The sequence below is a fragment of the Neoarius graeffei genome, chromosome 1 (assembly GCF_027579695.1).
Source record: "Neoarius graeffei isolate fNeoGra1 chromosome 1, fNeoGra1.pri, whole genome shotgun sequence".
NCBI lineage: Eukaryota > Metazoa > Chordata > Actinopteri > Siluriformes > Ariidae > Neoarius > Neoarius graeffei.
In genome coordinates this window covers 118,136,549-118,158,736 of record NC_083569.1, presented here as the reverse complement: position 1 = coordinate 118,158,736, position 22,188 = coordinate 118,136,549, and the positions used below count along the sequence as shown (strand labels likewise).

General features: G+C 44.1%; 1 protein-coding gene across 1 annotated transcript in view; it reads right to left on the bottom strand.

Moving 5' to 3' along the window:
• Positions 1-22,188, bottom strand: part of ptprn2 (protein tyrosine phosphatase receptor type N2) — a 573,154-nt gene that overhangs the window by 293,322 nt on the left and 257,644 nt on the right. Inside the window, exon 11 of the mRNA XM_060920656.1 lies at positions 7,757-7,836. Coding sequence (XP_060776639.1) covers positions 7,757-7,836 — 80 coding nt within the window. The remainder of the gene's footprint in view (positions 1-7,756; positions 7,837-22,188) is intronic.

The following is a 22,188-nucleotide window of genomic DNA, read 5'->3' as shown; positions in this document are numbered from 1 at the left end:
ACTGCCTTTAAAACAGACTAATCAGAACACTGCCTTTAAAACAGACCAATCAGAGCACTGCCTTTAAAACAGACAAATCAGAGCACTGCCTTTAAAACAGACCCAACAGAGCACTGCCTTTAAAACAAATTAATCAGAACACTGCCTTTAAAACAAATCAGAGCACTGCCTTTAAAACAGACCAATTATAACACTGCCTTTAAAACAGACCAATCAGAGCACTGCCTTTAAAACAGACCAATCAGAGCACTGCCTTTAAAACAGACCAATCAGAGCACTGCCTTTAAAACAGACCAATCAGAGCACTGCCTTTAAAACAGACCAATCAGAACACTGCCTTTAAAACAGACCAATCCACTGCCTTTAAAATAAATTAAACAGAGCACTGCCTTTAAAAGAGACCAATCAGAGCACTGCCTTTAAAACAGACCCATCAGAGCACTGCCTTTAAAAGAGACCAAGCAGAGCACTGCCTTTAAAACAGACGAATCAGAGCACTGCCTTTAAATCAGACCAATCAGAGCACTGCCTTTAAATCAGACCAATCAGACCACTGCCTTTAAAAGAGACCAATCAGAGCACTGCCTTTAAATCAGACCAATCAGAGCACTGCCTTTAAATCAGACAAATCAGAGCACTGCCTTTAAATCAGACCAATCAGACCACTGCCTTTAAAAGAGACCAATCAGAGCACTGCCTTTAAAACAGACCAGTCAGAGCACTGCCTTTAAAACAGACCAGTCAGAGCACTGCCTTTAAAACAGACCAATCAGAGCACTGCCTCTAAACCAGCTGAATCAGAGCTCTGACACTGCGTAGAACTATGAGAGCGCTGACCCTCTGGGGGAATCCAAGCATTAACTTTTATCTAACACGAACCCCTTTTTCCTTTACAGTTTCCTTACATATTAAATGCTAGATTTTTTTTAAATGTAAAATTCATTTGAATTCGAATGAGCCTGAGTGCTTTTGTGGGAGTGTCAGGCCTCTGTTAACCCCACCCTTCAAACTATCCTTCACTTATTAGCCATATAATTTTTTTTTTCAAAATTTCCAGTTGGTTTTGGGTCTGTGCTGCCAGTCTCCCCGGACAGTGCAGCGAACACACGCAAAATCTCTGCACTCTCAGTTTGTTAGCACGTAGCTTCTGTGTCTCGCTGACAAGCTGTCGTGTTTGTCACTCTTCTTAATCTCTCTCGCTTTCATCGACCATTTCACATTTGTGCACTTGATATTATTATTCAGCCCCATTTCCCCGGAGAGGGAATTAGCAAAAGAAAACAACGCCTGCCTCCGCTAATCCCTGTCTGTTAGCAAAGACTGCGAACCAGACTGCTCGCCACATCCTCGCCCATATCTGCATCGATTCAGGAAGTGTGTTCAAGGTTTGTCCAACACACACACAGACTCTGTTAGCACTGTTTCATTGCCAGAGTCTATCTGTGGCTTACTGTACTGAATTGAGTCGTACATCATGTTTGGATGGAACAGCTGCACTAGCTTCCTGCATGAGTGCTACTCGTATAAAGACCATACCAATGTGATAAACTGTGTTTCGGAGAAAGCTAGTTCTGCATTTTCCAAGATGGCGGATGCCATTTCGTTCCAGTGGAGTGATTTACAACAAAGTTATTGAAGTGAGACAGACTTTTTATTTTAATTTCATTATCCTCATAGCTTCAGTACAAAACAAAAGGAGGTTACATAAAGTAATTATGGGCGAACACACACACACACACACACACACACATTCAGGTTCCTCTTCGGCCGTCCCTGATTCTGTGTTTGAAAAGAACGTCACGAAGCACAGACCCCTTACAGAGACGAGGAGCAGGTCACCACGACACGGCAAGTAATCAGAGTCTGAATTTCACTCTGGAACGAAGAGCACAGCCTGGGGCCTAATCAGGGTCAGCTTAAAGGAAAAAAATTACTCGCGTGCACACACACACACACACACACACACGACTGCACAGAAGGAGAAAAACTCACACTGACAAATCCAAAATGTGAATTAAAAAGGAAGAACAAAAATTCTTACAGAGAACTGTGTCAGCCTCGGTGAAGGAGGCGTGGCCTCTATTAGTGTGTGTCAATCACAGTGAAGGAGGCGTGGCCCCTATCTGTGTGCGTCAGTCTCAGTGAAGGAGGCGTGGCCTCTATCTGTGTGTGTCAGTCTCAGTGATGGAGGTGTGGCCTCTGTGTGTGTCCATCTCAGTGAAGGAGGCGTGGCCTCTATCTGTGTGCATCAGTCTCAGTGAAGGAGGCGTGGCCTCTATCTGTGTGTGTCAGTCTCAGTGAAGGAGGCGTGGCCTCTGTGTGTGTCAGTCTCAGTGAAGGAGGCGTGGCCTCTATCTGTGTGTGTCCGTCTGAGTGACGGAGGCATGGCCTCTATCTGTGTGTGTCAGTCTCAGTGAAGGAGGCGTGGCCTCTATCTGTGTGTGTCACTCTCAGTGAAGGGGGCGTGGCCTCTATCTTTGTGTGTCAGTCTCAGTGAAGGAGGCATGGCCTCTATCTATGTGTGTCAGTTTCAGTGATGGAGGCGTGGCCTCTATCTGTGTGTGTCCGTCTGAGTGACGGAGGCATGGCCTCTACCTGTGTGTCAGTCTCAGTGAAAGAGGCGTGGCCTCTATCTGTGTGTGTGTCAGTCTCAGTGATGGAGGCGTGGCCTCTATCTGTGTGTGTCAGTCTCAGTGAAGGAGGCGTGGCCTCTATCTGTGTGTGTCAGTCTCAGTGAATGAGGCGTGGCCTCTATCTGTGTGTGTCAGTCTCAGTGAAGGAGGCGTGGCCTCTATCTGTGTGCGTCAGTCTCAGTGAAGGAGGCGTGGCCTCTATCTGTGTGTGTCAGTCTCAGTGAAGGAGGCGTGGCCTCTATCTGTGTGTGTCAGTCTCAGTGAAGGAGGCGTGGCCTCTATCTGTGTGTGTCAGTCTCAGTGAATGAGGCGTGGCCTCTATGTGTGTGTGTCAGTCTCAGTGAAGGAGGCGTGGCCTCTATCTGTGTGCGTCAGTCTCAGTGATGGAGGCGTGGCCTCTATCAGTGTGCGTCAGTCTCCGTGACGGAGGCGTGGCCTTTATCTGTGTGTGTCACTCTCAGTGAAGGGGGCGTGGCCTCTATCTGTGTGTGTCAGTCTCAGTGAAGGAGGCGTGGCCTCTATCTGTGTGCGTCAGTCTCAGTGAAGGAGGCGTGGCCTCTATCTGTGTGTGTCAGTCTCAGTGAAGGAGGCGTGGCCTCTATCTGTGTGTGTCAGTCTCAGTGAAGGAGGCGTGGCCTCTATCTGTGTGTGTCAGTCTCAGTGAATGAGGCGTGGCCTCTATGTGTGTGTGTCAGTCTCAGTGAAGGAGGCGTGGCCTCTATCTGTGTGCGTCAGTCTCAGTGATGGAGGCGTGGCCTCTATCAGTGTGCGTCAGTCTCCGTGACGGAGGCGTGGCCTTTATCTGTGTGTGTCACTCTCAGTGAAGGGGGCGTGGCCTCTATCTATGTGTGTCAGTTTCAGTGATGGAGGCGTGGCCTCTATCTGTGTGTGTCCGTCTGAGTGACGGAGGCATGGCCTCTATCTGTGTGTTAGTCTCAGTGAAGGAGGCATGGCCTCTATCTGTGTGTGTCAGTCTCAGTGAAGGAGGCGTGGCCTCTATCTGTGTGTGTCAGTCTCAGTGAAGGAGGCGTGGTCTCTATCTGTGTGTGTCAGTCTCAGTGATGGAGGCGTGGCCTCTATCTGTGTGTGTCACTCTCAGTGAAGGGGGCATGGCCTCTATCTTTGTGTGTCAGTCTCAGTGAAAGAGGCCACACCTCCATCTGTATGCGTCAATCTCAGTGAATGAGGCGTGGCCTCTATCTGTGTGTGTCAGTCTCAGTGAAGGAGGCGTGGCCTCTGTTTGTTTCAGTCTCAGTGAAGGAGGCGTGGCCTTTGTGTCAGTTGGTCTCAGTTACGATAGCTGTAAACAAGGCATTTTTAGATGTGTGATTTTTGAACAAATTTAATTTGATCATAACCATAAATAAATTATTACCCCCTCACACACACACACACACACACACACACAGTGAAGGAGTCAGTCAGGTGCATGTTGGCCATTAGTTTAACTGGAGAGGCCCGCGTAATTATGCCTGGCATTTTGACAAGTGTTTGCTGAAGTGAAGGTCAACTGTGTGTGTGTGTGTGTGTGTGTGTGAGAGAGAGAGAGAGCGAGAGAGACAGAGAAAGATTCATGCTAATCTCACAGCGAGACACTCCACCATCACTCTATTCCAATTAGAGAGAGAGAGAGAAAAAGAGAGAGAGATGGGGGAGGGGGACGCTGAGACAGGAGTGCAGTTTCATCCACCTGCTTTTACTTTTACATTTATTCATTTGGCTGAGGGTTTTATCCACAGAGAGTTACAGCTGAGACAGTCCTGAGTCTGAGCGCTTCAGGGTTAAGGCCACTTGCTTAAGGGCTCAACAGCTCTCTGGCCATCTTGGGATTTGAACTGACAACCATTTGATCACTAGCACAGAAGTTTAACTACTGAGTTTCCTATTGCTCATGTTTATTCTGCATAAAACATGTCTGAGCTTCAGCTGTATCTGAAGCTGAAGTGTTGGCTGCAGTGAGGTGGAAATGTTGGTGTGTAGATAATGGATGAGTCAGGAATATCCTGAGATCCAAATTACACAACATTCTGAAATCTACAACTGTAAATTAATCAAACCTATGTTGAAAAATTGTAATTGTAGATGAGTTGCTGTGCTACAAGAGGAACAAACTTCAGGAAGTGATGTAACAGGAAAATAATCAACTTCAAAGAGATCAATTATTTTCTGATCACAGCACAACACCAAGGGTTTTACATATCTAACTAATATGTCTGTTCAAAGTATTAAATTATTAAATACACACAGCTAGCTCGCTAGCATTACAGACATTTTGGTGGCAAAACAAAAATAGCTAATTATCAAGCAAGGTATGTCTTCAGTATTTCTGCGCTCACTGACTGATTGCAGCTGCCTTTTCCACACGTTTATATCATTTGCGTACCGGGCAGGTGTTGGTGTGGAAGATGCCATCCTCTACCTGCTACACAGAGCCCACTCGCATCTGGATAAGGGAAATGGCACAGTGAGGATCCTCTTCTTGGACTTCTCGAGTGCCTTCAACACCATCCAGCCCCTTATGCTTCAGGACAAACTGAACAGGATGCGAGTGGACGCCTGCCTGGTCACCTGGATCTCCAGCTACCTCACCAACAGGCCGCAGTACATCAGGCTGAAGGACATCATGTCTGACACTGTGATTAGCAGCACCGGAGCACCCCAGGGCACGGTGCTGGCCCCTCTTCTCTTCACCCTGTACACCGCGGACTTCTGCTACAACTCGGAGCTGTGTCACATTCAGAAGTTCGCTGATGACATAGCCATCGTTGGGTGTATCAGGGACGACAGGGAGGAAGAGTATAGGAGCCTGGTGAGGGACTTTGCCATTTGGTGCAACAGGAACCATCTGCAGCTCAACACCTTAAAGACCAAGGAGCTGGTCATTGACTTTGGGAGGTCCAGACCAAAGTCACGACCAGTGCTGATCGAGGGAGTCGAGGTGGAGGTTGTGGATTCCTACAAGTACCTCGGGCTGTGGCTGGACAGCAAGCTGGACTAGACTTGCAACACCAACCACTTGTACAGGAAGGGACGGAGCAGGCTATACTTCCTGAGGAGGCTGCAGTCTTTTAACATCTGCAGGAAACTCCTGTGGATGTTCTATCAGTCCGTGGTCGCCAGTGTCCTGTTTTACACCATGGTGTGCTGAGGGGGGGGGGCAGCACATCCAAGAAGGACACATCCAGGCTGGACAAACTGATCAGGCGGGCCGGCTCTGTGGTCGGCATGAAGCTGGACTCTCTGGTGACGGTGGCAGAGAAGAGGACTATGGACAAACTACTGAACATCATGGACGATGCCAGTCACCATCTGCACACCGTCATCAGCAACCAGAGGAGCCTGTTCAGTGACAGAATGCTCCTTCCCAAGTGTAGGACAAACAGACTCAAAAACTCCTTTGTCCCTCACGCCATCAGACTGTACAACTCCTCTCTGGAGGGAGGAGGGGTAACAGGAGGACAGAGGACAGGAAGGAGCAGTAGCCTAGCCTAACAATAAGCAATACTGGACAATGTGCAATATAAATGTGCAATATAATGTGCAATACCTCTTCTGTTGGCCTTTTTTTTCTCCCCTTCCTCTTCCCCATATCTTATTCTTTTTTTATATTTGTATATGCAAATACCTAATTTAATTTATCTAGAAGTTTTTCTCTATTTCTATTCTCTGTTTATCCTGTAATGATGCTACTGGAATTTTAATTTCCCTGAGGGAACCCGCCCAAAGTTCTGTTTAATCTAATCTAATCTAATCTAATCTAATCTAATCTAATCTAATCTAATCTAATCTAATCTAATCTAATCTAATCTAAGCAGGTTTCTTTTTTGTGTTTTCTGGCCTTTGTTGCTCGATAAAATTCTGAAATTCGCTCCTAAACTCTTGTTGTTCTTTCACTTTTTCCTGGGATTTCTCTTTTTCAATATTTGCGTTTTCGTCATTTTCATCAGGATGGTAAAATTCACTTTCATTGTGCTTTTCGTCTTGGTCCGAAGTCATTTTTTAGTGCTACTGTCAGGAAATTTCACTGAAAAAACTCACAGCAACTGTGCAACAATAAAGTTGCAAAAGCGAAGCTGAAAATCTCAGCCAAGATAAAAGAGCTTGTACTACGGTCAGAGATAGGAAAATACAGACCGTTCCGCGGACTGGCAACAGCCAATCAGAACGCAAGATTTCTTACCAAGACTGCTGAGAAAATAATAAAAGGTGTTAATGTGCAGATGGAGACAGTCTCCGCAAAAATAACGTGACGAATTAGCATGCGAGAGCGCAGACACTCATCATTCATAATTTCTAGGAGGCGAGCGGGAGGCTGATGATGTTGACTTAACATTTTGTCTGACATTTTAGTTTGACGAGGCCGCCCATTACCTCTCTCTACACAGTACAAGAGGCTCTTATACACACACACACACACACACACACACACACACACACACACACACAGAGCTAACAACTAAGTAATAAAGTCTCAGAACAAATTATTATAATGTTGTAGATGAAGATGCAAAGAACTTACTGTGATAAAATAAAATATAAGCCTTATGCTATTTGTTTAATGTGTTCATCACCACCACCATTACCACCACCACCACCGCTGCCATCATCACCACCACCATCATCACCACCACCACCATCACCACCACTGCCATCATCACCATTGTCACCACCACTGCCGCCACCACCACCATCACCACCTCCACCATCACCACCATTGTCACCATCACCACCACTACCATCATCAACATAATCATCACCACCATCATCATTGTCACCACAATCACCGCCTCCATCATCAGCAGCATCACCACATCATCATCACCACCACCATCATCATCACCACCATCATCATTATTATCATCATCATCAGAGCCGACTATTCCAGTGCATTCTTTTGACTATTTTAAAGATGATTAAATGAAACCAAAACCACAGAACAAAGTTGAATGTATCACATGAAACATGGGCAAAAGTCGAGCTGGGACTGAAAACTAATATTGCCTACACTCTCTCTCTCTCGGCAATGATGCACTGGTGCATTTTCTGTTTAACTTGGCTGAGCAGAAAAATATTGTGTGTGTGTGTGTGTGTGTGTGTGTGTGTGTGTGTGTGTGTGTGTGTACCTGCCACTCGAGCCAGCAGTGCTGTAGTGATGTTCCCAGCGTTGGGCTTCAGTCTGAACGTTACTGCAGGACCCAGAACCCTGAGCAAGATATAGAAAAAGAGGTTTTGTTTCATGAAATATTGTGTGTGTGAGTGTGTGTGTTTGATTTCAGAAAAGCATTGAGCAACATCAAGCACTTTTGTACCTCCTGACCAATCAGATTGGAACTTTGGGCTCCAAGTCAGAAAAACCAAACAAACCTAGAGGACAGAGAGCAGGAGATGAACAGAGAACAGAGAAGAATGGAGAATAACAGAGAAGAACAGAGAAAAACAGAGAAGAACAGAGAAGAATGGAGAATAACAGAGAAGAACAGAGAAGAATGGAGAATAACAGAGAAGAACAGAGAAGAATGGAGAAGAACGGAGAAGAACACAGAAGAACGGAGGAGAACGAGTCTTGTTCCTGAGTGAATATGAGGAGACTTTCATTCCTGTAAGTTACAGTAAATGAAAAGTCCCCCATGTCATTCTAAAATGATTATAAAATACTACTATTGACCTTTAAAGCACTAAATGGTCTCGCACCACAGTACCTGAGTGAACTTCTGCTCTTCTATGACCCGCCACGCCTACTTAGATCAAAAGGTGCAGGCTATCTGCTGGTACCTCGTATATTGAAGGCTACATCAGGGGGCAGAGCCTTTTCTTACAAAGCCCCACAGTTATGGAACAGCCTTCCAAGTAATGTTCGGGAATCAGACACAGTCTCAGCATTTAAGTCTAGGCTGAAAACATATCTGTTTAGTCAAGCCTTTTGTTAATGGTGTTTATGAGGTAAAGGTGTAGATCTGGAGGGTCCTCAGACATAGAGTGTTTTGGTAAACTGGGATGTATGGATGCTGTCAGTCCCCACTCACTTGCTCACTTGAGTTTGTTGACGGTGTAGTGGCTGGCTGCTTTATGTCTCGGGGCTCCCTCATGCCTGTGTTACCTTCTGGCTCTCTCCTTTTAGTTATGCTGTCATAGTTAGTTGCCGGAGTCCCTGCTTGTACTCGGTGCAATATGTATACTGCTCCTACTTATTCAGGTGACATTGGGCATACCTAACAACCTGTGTTTTCTTTCCCTCCCCCCCACCCCAAATCTGTCCCTCTGAGTTACATGGAGTCAACAGGAAATCTTTTGGTGGAGAGGGTGGAGACCTCAACTGGCTATCGTAGCCTGCAGGGAATTGGCCGTCAGACATTCTGTCGCATGTCCCAGACCCGGTGAAATGTAACTGAATTGTCTTGGCCAGCCCTAAGGGTCCCATCTGCATCTCATCATTGCTGAGGAGTGTGCTCCCATCACCCAATCAAGCATCCAGCCAGAGCAGGTCATGATATTTTTTACCATATTAACATGCCATTGTTGTGTGTTATGCCTGATGTAAAGACTCTTGTCTCTGCGAGCCTACCACACAGATTTAATACTTGTCATTTTTAGGGCATATCTAACAACCTGTGTTTTCTTTCTCTCTCTCTCTCCCCCCCCCCCCCCCAATCTGTCCCTCTGAGTTACATGTTGATCCTGGGATTGAGATGCTGGCCTCTTCTGCCCCTCGGACCTGCTTGATCCATCCTGGTGCCCTGTGTCTGGTCGGAGTTTTATCGCACCGCTCCTGTGAAGGACGGCCCCATGAGGACAGTTGAGGGTTATACCTGTTAAAACTGTTAATATTATAGTCAGGCTGTCTGTTGTTGCCCAAATGAGGATGGGTTCCCTTTTGAGTCTGGTTCCTCTCGAGGTTTCTTCCTCATGTCGTCTGAGGGAGTTTTTCCTTGCCACCGTCGCCACAGGCTTGCTCATTGGGGATAGATTAGGGATAAAATTAGCTCATGTTTTAAGTCGTTCAAATTCTGTAAAGCTGCTTTGCGACAATGTTTATTGTTAAAAGCGCTATACAAATAAACTTGATTTGATTTGATTCTCTATTGAATAAACCTGTAGTTGTTGTCTCATTGCTGTGGTGTCAGAGGAATAAAACACTCGGGGATGTGCTAAAACCGTAATGGAGTGAGAGTCACTGATTATTTTCCTGTAACAGAACAACGCAGTATTTTATACTTTTCTGTCTTTGTTATGAGATTCTTCTCATGTTTGCTTTGTGAAAGAGCATAAGTGCTAACGTGTGAGAGCTGCAGTCCGACGTGCGCAGGAGGAGGAAGTGGGAGTGCACTGTGAGAGATGATCACACTGAAAGGTGTTTGATGCAGTGATGTGCTCCGACTCCAACACTGTTCCTGCTGGAGAACACAGACACACATTCTCCAGTGTGGAACAACATGGATGAAAAGGACAAGGTAAAAAAATGGTTTTACAAACTGAGAATTCAACACCATGGAGAATAAAACTCTTTTCAACAATGCACCTCCGGACACGCAGGATATCAGCGTGAGATCAGAGAGAGAGGAAGGAAAGTGGGATGGCAGAGACCCAAAAGAAATGACGCCCAACGCGAGGAGTCTCCATGGCTCAGAAGGAGCAAAAGTATCAAACAAACACCAGCCTTGATCTGGGGAGAAGAGTCTGAGATTCCTGCTTCTCCATGGAGGAGAGAGACAGGCAGGCAAGTGGAGGGGAAGGGAGGGAGGGAGAGAGAGAGAGAGAGAGAGAGAGAGAGAATGAAGGAATGGATCTGTAAAGAAAGAAAGAAAGAAAGAAAGAAAGAAAGAAAGAAAGAAATGAAGTACAGCACTGAACGTAGTATAGTATAAAGAAAGTATAAATAGAGGACTGAAGAACAGAAATCGAGAGTGAGGGAGAGGACCAGAGAGAGAGAGAATGAAGGAATGGATCTGTCAAGAAAGAAAGAAAGAAAGAAAGAAAGAAAGAAATGAACTACAGCACTGAACATAGTATAGTATAAAGAAAGTATACATAGAGGACTGAAGAACAGAAATCAAGAGTGAGGGAGAGGACCAGAGAGAGAGAGAGAATGAAGGAATGGATCTGTCAAGAAAGAAAGAAAGAAAGAAAGAAAGAAAGAAAGAAAGAAAGAAAGAAAGAAAGAAAGAAATGAACTATAGCACTGAACATAGTATAGTATAAAGAAAGTATAAATAGAGGACTGAAGAACAGAAATCGAGAGTGAGGGAGAGGACCAGAGAGAGAGAGAGAGAATGAAGGAATGGATCTGTAAAGAAAGAAAGAAAGAAAGAAAGAAAGAAAGAAAGAAAGAAAGAAAGAAAGAAAGAAATGAACTATAGCACTGAACATAGTATAGTATAAAGAAAGTATAAATAGAGGACTGAAGAACAGAAATCGAGAGTGAGGGAGAAGACCAGAGAGAGAGAGAGAGAGAGAGAGAGAGAGAGAGAGAGAGAGAATGAAGGAATGGATCTGCTAAGAAAGAAAGAAAGAAAGAAAGAAAGAAAGAAATGAACTATAGCATGGAACATAGTATAGTATAAAGAAAGTATAAATAGAGGACTGAAGAACAGAAATTGAGAGTGAGGGAGAGGACCAGAGAGAGAGAGAGAGAGAGAGAGAGAATGAAGGAATGGATCTGTCAAGAAAGAAAGAAAGAAAGAAAGAAAGAAAGAAAGAAAGAAATGAACTATAGCACTGAACATAGTATAGTATAAAGAAAGTATAAATAGAGGACTGAAGAACAGAAATCGAGAGTGAGGGAGAGGACCAGAGAGAGAGAGAGAGAGAGAGAATGAAGGAATGGATCTGTCAAGAAAGAAAGAAAGAAAGAAAGAAAGAAAGAAAGAAAGAAAGAAAGAAAGAAATGAACTATAGCACTGAACATAGTATAGTATAAAGAAAGTATAAATAGAGGACTGAAGAACAGAAATCGAGAGTGAGGGAGAGGACCAGAGAGAGAGAGAGAGAGAGAGAGAGAGAGAATGAAGGAATGGATCTGTCAAGAAAGAAAGAAAGAAAGAAAGAAAGAAAGAAAGAAAGAAATGAACTACAGCACTGAACGTAGTATAGTATAAAGAAAGTATAAATAGAGGACTGAAGAACAGAAATCGAGAGCGAGGGAGAGGACCAGACAGAGAAAGAGAGAGAGAGAGGGAATGGATCGGTCACTAAAGAAAATTCCATTCACACGTCTGCAGGAGGTGAGAGTCGAAACCTTTCAGCCTCCTGACTCGCACTCTGGAACACGTCTTTATAAAGTCTCCACTTCAACTTTCTCTCAGAGGGAAAGGTAACATGACCCCGCCCCCCTCCCCGCCTCATCTCCTCACAGGAAACACGACGCTGGAGAGATCCCGAGGTACATCAGTAATAAAACTCAGCCCACGCGTTCGCGTGATTCCTGTAGAGACACAAATGAAATTCACTCACCTTTATGCCCACAGCTCTTCTCCTGTGTCCCAACATGCGTGCGCACACACACACACACACACACACACACACTACAAACTGCTAACATTCTTTCAGTTTGTCTTAGCTTCCCCTGGTCATATTGCTAACTCCCACTGCTCTTTCATCTCTGCTCACCTCTTATTACCGTCAGCCTACACACATCCAGCGCTAGTGTCTGTTAGCATAGCTGTGCCTTAGATCAAACTGACCTTGTCCTTACTTCCTAGCTGACCGATAATAGCCTTTGGTAGTTATATGCTAATTCATGTCCACTTGTCCGCCATATCATTAACCATATCAGTGCTAATTTCAATTGGTCCTTAGCTAGTTTCTAAGCATGTACTGGCTCTGTGCTAGATTTCATAACCTCAGAAGAACGTTTATTATTTTAACCTTGCACTAACTTTAGCCTTCACTCGCCCTATATTAGCATAAACTGGTCCTTTGATAGTCTCTTCTGCTCCTATTTTAATATCCTCTGGTTTTATGTTAGCTTGTTCTGGCCTGTCTTAACTATTACACATGACATGTGCTCGGACTAAACTGGCCCTGCCTTTACCTTCCATTGACCTGTGATAGCGATAGCTAGCACTGGCCCTAAACTTCAGCAATCTGATTTAGCCTTTACTAACTGCTCTCTTTTAGCTTCACTTTCACATTTCCTTAACCTTCACCGTATTTCTGTAGTGTCCACTGACTAGTCTTTCCTCACCCTATATTAGCCTAAACTGGTCATTTAATAGTCTTTGTTAGAATAGTCTATTTTAATATTCTGCTCTGTACTAACCATCACTTAATCCATCATAGCTTCTCCTGGCATTTTGCTGATCTGTACTAGCCTGAAATGCCCTTGTTTAATATAGAGCTAGTCTTATATTAGGCTAAACTGGTGCATTGATTAACTTTATTACCCCATTCCCTTGTCACCTTACTTTAGGATAAGATCTTATGGCCTGTTTTAGTAATTAGTAGTCTGTACTAATACAACCCCAATTCCAAAAAAGTTGGGACAAAGTACAAATTGTAAATAAAAACGGAATGCAATCATTTACAAATCTCAAAAACTGATATTGTATTCACAATAGAACATAGACAACATATCAAATGTGGAAAGTGAAACATTTTGAAATTTCATACCAAATATTGGCTCATTTGAAATTTCATGACAGCAACACATCTCAAAAAAGTTGGGACAGGGGCAATAAGAGGCTGGAAAAGTTAAAGGTCCAAAAAAGGAACAGCTGGAGGACCAAATTGCAACTCATTAGGTCAATTGGCAAAAGGTCATAAACATGACTGGGTATAAAAAGAGCATCTTGGAGTGGCAGCGGCTCTCAGAAGTAAAGATGGGAAGAGGATCACCAATCCCCCTAATTCTGCGCCGACAAATAGTTTAGCAATATCAGAAAGGAGTTTGACAGTGTAAAATTGCAAAGAGTTTGAACATATCATCATCTACAGTGCATAATATCATCAAAAGATTCAGAGAATCTGGAAGAATCTCTGTGCGTAAGGGTCAAGGCCGGAAAACCATACTGGGTGCCCGTGATCTTCGGGCCCTTAGACAGCACTGCATCACATACAGGCATGCTTCTGTATTGGAAATCACAAAATGGGCTCAGGAATATTTCCAGAGAACATTATCTGTGAACACAATTCACCGTGCCATCCACCGTGGCCAGCTAAAACTCTATAGTTCAAAGAAGAAGCCATATCTAAACATGATCCAGAAGCGCAGACATCTTCTCTGGGCCAAGGCTCATTTAAAATGGACTGTGGCAAAGTGAAAAACGATTCTGTGGTCAGACAAATCAAAATTTGAAGTTCTTTATGGAAATCAGGGACGCCGTGTCATTTGGACTAAAGAGGAAAAGGACGACCCAAGTTGTTATCAGCGCTCAGTTCAGAAGCCTGCATCTCTGATGGTATGGGGTTGCATTAGTGCATGTGGTATGGGCAGCTTACACATCTGGAAAGACACCATCAATGCTGAAAGGTATATCCAGGTTCTAGAGCAACATATGCTCCCATCCAGACGACGTCTCTTTCAGGGAAGACCTTGCATTTTCCAACATCACAAGGCCAAACCACATACTGCATCAATTACAGCATCATGGCTGCGTAGAAGAAGGGTCCGGGTACTGAACTGGCCAGCCTGCAGTCCAGATCTTTCACCCATAGAAAACATTTGGCGCATCATAAAATGGAAGATACGACAAAAAAGACCTAAGACAGTTGAACAACTAGAATCCTACATTAGACAAGAATGGGTTAACATTCCTATCCCTAAACTTGAGCAACTTGTCTCCTCAGTCCCCAGACGTTTACAGACTGTTGTAAAGAGAAAAGGGGATGTCTCACACTGGTAAACATGGCCTTGTCCCAAATTTTTTGAGATGTGTTGTTGTCATGAGATTTAAAATCACCTAATTTTTCTCTTTAAATGATACATTTTATCAGTTGAAACATTTGATATGTCATCTATGTTCTATTCTGAATAAAATATGGAATTTTGAAACTTCCACATCATTGCATTCCGTTTTTATTTACAATTTGTACTTTGTCCCAACTTTTTTGGAATCGGGGTTGTACATACACCATGAGCTGGCCTAGTGGTTAGCCTCTCGATTGGGAGATCGGGAGTTCTACTTGCGGTCAGGTCATGCCAAAGACCAGGGGCGCCGCCAGAAATTTTGGGCCCCATGAAAGATTAGAATTTTGGGCCCCCCAACTTTGCCCACCCTCGTCACAATTGCACTATTGTCATTATTTGACTTTTGATAGCCCATGGACCTTGAGTTTGTGACTTTGTTATTACATTTTATGTATTAACCTACCAGGGACTAGATGAAAACTGGTCAGTGACTAATTCTGGTGCATTTACAATCACAAATGAAAATTCAAGATTTTGCCACATGCCTTCTTGTGCTAGGACAATTGGTAGTGAAATGTGTGATGTGACTGCTTATAAATCATAGAAAAAGTTTTCTACCCAGCATCAAAATACCTATGGAAATCCCATGGATTGTTATGGATTGTGGATTGTGTTGTAACCTCTATCCCTCTTTTATGTGTGCTGCGCTTTCTCCAGCTCCTCAATTTGAAACCAATGGTTTAGAACGTGTGAACATTCCACACACGTAACCATGTCAAACACTTGACTGGTGTCCGTTATTAGCAACACTTTAATCTAGCAAACTGTATATGGCGCTCGCTCATTAAAAACTTCAATCCTAAAGCATTTATGGGTTGTATTGCTGCTTACCTCCTTCTCCAAAGGGGGGTTCAGTGGTTTGGTAGGGCGGAGGCCCCCCTGAGGCTGAATCTGTGCATATTTAGGGCACCCCATTAGTTATGAAGCTGGTTATTAGCACTAGTTATTCGCACCAGCATAACGTAATATTTCATCTTGTTTATCACACAAGTCAGTTCAGTTATTAAAATGGAAAAAATGTCACTGTACAAACTGTAAAAGTGTTCTCTTGATAGGCTAATCCAACCACGTTCATACTGTTCATTTACCATTCGCTAATGTTTTGAACACACATGTGAGCAATAGCTACCTTTCTTTTGGAAAAACTGAGTGACCAGTTGCCTGCCTCTCCAGTCCCTCTCAGCTTTCAGCTGCCTTGCTTTACGTTTTTGACAGCCACTCTTCATATTTAGCGATCATAGACTGTACGCACTCCACTGCTGGCTGCTGCACCGCTACACAGCAGCAAGTAGCGTTGCACTAATCAGCACACAGATTTAACGCACTGCGCTTCTACCAGAACTGGACCGTACCATTTCGCAAAAGGGGGAGGGTTAAATGACAATATGTTGAAGAACTCAAGAAATAGACAACCTTGTTCAATTAGCTCATTTTACCAGATGGAATATTGCATTGTTGTTATTTCAAAAGTCTTATTAAAATCATTAAAAGCATATTATCAGCCCCTTAAAGGGCCCCATGGCAGTGCTGGGCCCCTAGAATTGTTCTAACCTTTCCCCCCCTGGCGGCGCCCATGCCAAAGACTATCATAAAAATGCCATCTGGTGAGGTGCCGCAATACAGATGTGAGTAGAGAGTCAAAGTATTGTGGTTACCAGAGGACCAGCCCCCCCCATAAATGGAGTTTGGTGCCGCCCATGTGCCGCAAGGGCCTGGGACAGCAGGCTACCTGGGAAGATCAGGTCCTGGCACTGGAAGGGACTTTTGAACTAACACTTACACGGTGAGTTGGCCTTGTGGTTAGCGTGTCCACCTCCTGACTGGGAGATCGTGAATTCTACTTGTGGTTGGGTCATACAAAAAACTATCATAAAAATGGTACCTACTGCCATCTGCCGAGGCACACTGCAATACAGATGTGAGTAGGGACTCAAACTCTTGTGGTTACCAGAGGACTCAACCCCCACTGTAATCCGAGCTATGTAATAAGCAAGAGGCCGAGGGCTATAGAAACAGAGATTGGCACTGCCCTGTGTACTAAGGGTCTGGTTAGTACAGGGACGGGACAGACTTTGACTAACACTTACTCAACCCTACCTTCACTTCCCTTGATTCTTGGATAGCAATTCCTGTCCTGTTTGACCTCCGACTGGTGTGTACTTTGCTTGCTTGAGAAATGGGTGTGGCCTTCCATTCTCCTGACCAGTCTTTGTTAGCCCTATATTAGCGCTATATCTAAGCCACTACTATAGCCATTGACCCTTCCTTCACTGTCCCTGCGCTAACCACTGATCCACTGTAGCTTTTACAAATTTTGTGCCAACATCCACTGCTCCTGTGCTAGCTGAGCACTAGCCCTAGGTCAGCCATAAAGTCGATTTGCCCTTTGCTAGTGAGCTTAAATTGGCTCCATCTTAGCTAATACTTTCACTGACCTTTTGCTAACTTCCTATTTTAGCCTAAACTAACCCTAACCCTGCTGCTAGTCTGGAATTCCTCTGTGCTAGCATGGCCTAGACCTGCTTTCTTTTCACAGTCATGTATCAGGATTATAAAACGCTTGCCTTGGAAGCGCATGAGTAAAGCACTCTCCCGCTCATGCTGCCATTCTCAGCCATAACCTCCTGAACTTGTGAAATGTCAAATCCCTGCCTTCATACGGTGTGATAATGCAGAGTGAGAACAAAATGCTGTGCATGTCAGGGGAGACAGATGGAAAGTGTTTTTGTTATACATGCTATTGTTATTATTAGTAGCATTATTAGCATTGCTCTTATAGACGTTATCACCTTGTAATTGCTTTCACAATATTGCAGAGCAACACAGGATGATGATGGAAAGTGTTTGCTCCTGTGTGTATAAAAGTGTGTGGGAGGCGCTGAAACAGTCGTCTGTGTGGAAATATGCGTGTTTGTATTTCAGTGGGTACATCACTCCCCCAGCTGGTTGGACGACGTATGAACCCCTACGTCATTCCTGGAGTTTCTCTTCCATAACCCATAATGACACATTACCAGTATGAACGGAATAGACAATCTAGGTATCTTTTTTTTTTGACAGAACACTTTCATTTGAGTGCTATATTACATGCACTTACAAAAACCACTTTTCAGTTTTTACTTAGCCTGAAAGCCGCTGAAACCTTGGTTCTTGGTCTCATAACCTCATGCTTAGATTACTATAATTCCCTCTTCTTTGGCTTTTCTGTTTAAAACCCTCCGTACATCCCTACTGATTATCATGTGTACAGACAGTATGAAGAATGATTTTCAGTTTCTTCTAGTGCATACTATAAGGACATGTAACTATTGTTTTGTTTTCTTTTATCACTTGTTAGCTCATGGGGAAAATACTGTACTGTCATGATAAACTTGCTCTGATTAGAGGGTACTGTACAAACCACAGTTGGTCATTTCGAAGCAAGAAAATGTGTTTGCATTGTGGAGTGAAGTGGAGTGGAGTGAAGATGGTGGATGAACCAAAAGTGCCTTCCCATGAGTGATAGATGCATAAAAGTTAGAAGTTTAAAGCCATAGACTGCCTTGAAGGAACTGTCTAAGGCAGATCTTTTTTGCTGTATAAAAAGGCTCACCAAAGCTACCTAGCGCTTAGCTACCTTCAGAAAAACTGAGATAACGGGGCCTCGTTAGCAAGCTTGCTGAAGACAAAATTAGGGGACAGCATGAGCAAGCCTGGCTAGCTAAATGAGACAGAGCTCACCAATTGCAGTGCATCATTGGGAAAAGACTGTGCAACATTTGTGAGTCATTGCTCCATCCATCCATCCATCCATCCATCCATCCATCCATCCATCCATCCATCCATCCATCCATCCATCCATCCATCCATCCATCCATCCATCCATCCATCCATCCATCCATCCATTATTTCTAGCCACTTATCCTGCTCTACAGGGTTGCAGGCAAGCTGGAGCCTATCCCAGCTGACTATGGGCGAGAGGTGGGGTACACCCTGGACAAGTCACCAGGTCATCGCAGGGCTGACACATAGAGACAAACAACCATTCACACTCACACCTACAGTTAATTTAGAGCCACCAGTTAACCTAACCTGCATGTCTTTGGACTGTGGGGGAAACCGGAGCACCCGGAGGAAACCCACACAGACACAAGGAGAACATGCAAACTCCACACAGAAAGGCCCTCGCCGGCCACTGGGCTCAAACCCAGGACCTTCTTGCTGCGAAGCGACAGTGCTAACCACTACACCGCCATGCCACCCCTGCTCCATACCTGACCTGAACAAACAAGGACTATGAGTAACTGTTTTATTGTCAATCTAAATCCTAGTAAATGTCCACCAATGCAGCTACCAGTTGTTTTCTTTTTTCCATTGAACATAAGTCAATGTAAACCTTTATCTTGAGTGGTGTAGTGGTTAGCACTGTCGCCTCACAGCAAGAAGGTTCTAGGGTCGAACCTCACGACCAATGGGGGTCTTTCTGTGTGGAGTTTGCATGTTCTCCTCATGTCTGCGTGGGTTTCCTCTGGGTGCTCCAGTTTCCCCCCACAGTCCAAAGATGTGCGATTAGGTTAACTGGCTACTCTAAATTGCCCATGGGTGTGAATGGTTAGGTGGGAACTGTTCTACATCCTCAACGTCCACCCAAGGTAGCTCTTGAGCTAGCTAACAAATCTGCAGTAAACAGACAACAGTCAGCTATGGCTGACATATGAGAAGAAGAAGAACATTTATCTTGTGATGAAAGACAAGGGAGATGTTCAAACAATTATCCAATACTTCCAAAAGCAGCATGTGATTTTGAATATGCTGTTACTGTGAGACTGCAAAACAGCACCTGGGATGTCATTGCTGCATGAAGGTGTACTGAACATGCACTGGTTCAGAAGGCAATCCGCTCGAGCATTTACATGGCTAATATTTTTGGATCAACGGACTATCAGAGGTCTACACCACCTCTGATTAAATTCTCAATCGGAATGGGGTATCTCAGCCTATTGAGCTGTTTATTTTTAAGAAATTTCATTCTGATCAAGCTTTAGTCTGATTATTAGGGTCCATGTAAATGTCGCTGTAGTCATATTCACAATCAAGCTGTCCTTATGCATTCCAAACATTCAGCACACATTAACCCCATACTCCAAAAGTTACACTGGCTACTTGTCTCACAGAGAATCAAATCCTTGCCTTTTGTATGTCTCTGAGTTCCTCAGCCCTACACCCTTTGCTCTAACTTGCTCAGTAGACCAGGTCTACCAGTCCTGGTCTACTACTGGTGCCTAAGACCATACTGACATTAATCTTTTAGTGCTCTCACTTCCAAACATTGTAATGCCATCCCGCAGGACCTTCATGGCTGTACTTCCTTCTCTTTCACATTTTAACATATATCTTTTCTCCCAATATCTTCCCTTTCTTATTCATACTAGGCTAGTTGTCTATGAGCAAAGAGCCAGTGCATGTTGGTTGGAACAAGTCAGTGAAGGCTTCAGCAGACCAGAGCAGATGGTCATTAGTATTTGTATAGCATGCCAATTAACAGGGATGTAAGTAATGAATTACAATTACTCTCGTAATTGTAATGAAGTTGATTTGTGTGTGTGTGTGTGTGTGTGTGTGTACTTCTACTTTTAAAAATATAATTTTACTTTTACTTTATGTTTATTTTGTGGTATTTTACTTCACTACAATTTAAATAGCTTCCATTTGACAATGGTCAAACTACATGCTTTGCGATGGGTTATTAAATGAAAATGAGGTACTTGGTGGCGATGCTTCCACAAGCTTCAATAAATATTCCCAAATCCATCTGCAAGTATTCACCGCCAAAAACATCGCCACCAAATTACAATGCATGCTTTGAAATTTTTCACAATGTTTTTGGCCACTCACAAGGTGGAGACACATGAATAAACAACTTGCGAAACATTCACTGTGGATCACACAGTTGGTGGCGATGCTACCAATTTTTCATCACTAAGTATTCACAAACCCATTGTGAGCTGTAGCATAACCAAGGTCTTACAGAGTAAAAAAAAAAAAAGTAAAAAGTCTCCATGACCTACACAACAAGAAATGACATGATCAATGTGGCAGGATAGCCACAGTGGCGGAGAAGATGGAGGAGACCAAATAGTTTTCAGCGAAAAGGCTTCGTTTATTTTTTCTTTCTTTTTCTCTTTTCTTAAAAATGTGCAAATATTTACAATGACAAACGTGCATGAAAAAATATACAAAAACAAAAACTGTACAAAACGAAAATAAACAAGCATAAATAGCCAGGCTAAGTCCTCAGACCCTGAACCACCATCAAGAGCAACTTCAATTAACAAGACACATTCACTTCACCACCAACACTCACCTACTGAGGCTCTTGGGCCTAATATAGAGCATTGCTAACTGTAGCCCCACCCACTGGATAGCCCCACTGTCAAAAATAATCAGTTAACTAAACAACAACATAATTATTACCAAATAATAAATCAAATAAGAAAACACATAACACACAAATACATACAATAACTGACGTGCACAAAAATACCTTATTGGACCCCTAAAATGACTTTTAAGTCATTACCCCTAAAACACCCCCTTCACAATGGGCTGCCCCACAAAGAATCCGGGAAACCCCTCTACCCCCCCCCCCCCCCCCCCAGTGGAACAGTCCATCTGTTTCCCCAAATGAGACATGGAAGTACGTTTTGAATGCCAGTGAGTGAATTGCTTACGGAATTGTAATTACAAAAGTTTTAACCAATAAATGAAATTTTAGGTGGCACGGTGGTGTAGTGGTTAGCGCTGTCGCCTCACAGCAAGAAGGTCCAGGTTCGAGCTCCATGGCCGGCGAGGGCCTTTCTGTGCGGAGTTTGCATGTTCTCCCCGTGTCCGCGTGGGTTTCCTCCAGGTGCTCCGGTTTCCCCCACAGTCCAAAGACATGCAGGTTAGGTTAACTGGTGACTCTAAACTGACCGTAGGTGTGAATGTGAGTGTGAATGGTTGTCTGTGTCTATGGCCAAGTTTACATTAGACCGTATCTGTCTCGTTTTCTTCGCGGATGCACTGTCCGTTTACATTAAACCGCCTGGAAACGCCGGGAAACGGGAATCCGCCAGGGTCCACGTATTCAATCTAGATCGTGTCAGCTCCGGTGCTGTGTAAACATTGAGATACGCGGATACGCTGTGCTGAGCTCTAGCTGGCGTCGTCATTGGACAACGTCACTGTGACATCCACCTTCCTGATTCGCTGGCGTTGGTCATGTGACGCGACTGCTGAAAAACGGCGCGGACTTCCGCCTTGTATCACCTTTCATTAAAGAGTATAAAAGTATGAAAATACTGCAAATACTGATGCAAATACTGCCCATTGTGTAGTTATGATTGTCTTTAGGCTTGCCATCCTTCCACTTGCAAGTGGTAAGTGATATGCGCTGGGATCACACACACAGTGGCTCAGTCCCGAAAACACTGCTAGTGTGCTTCACTTGCGCGCTCTGTGAGCTGCGCAGGGCCGGAGTGCACACCCTCCAGAGGGCACTCGCTGTTCAGGGCGGAGTGATTTGGAGCACAGGATGCCTGCGGAGCCGAGCGTATCCGTGTATTGGTGTTGCTGTGTGCACACTAATCGTTTTAAAAACGTTAATCTGATGATCCGCTGATACGGTCTAATGTA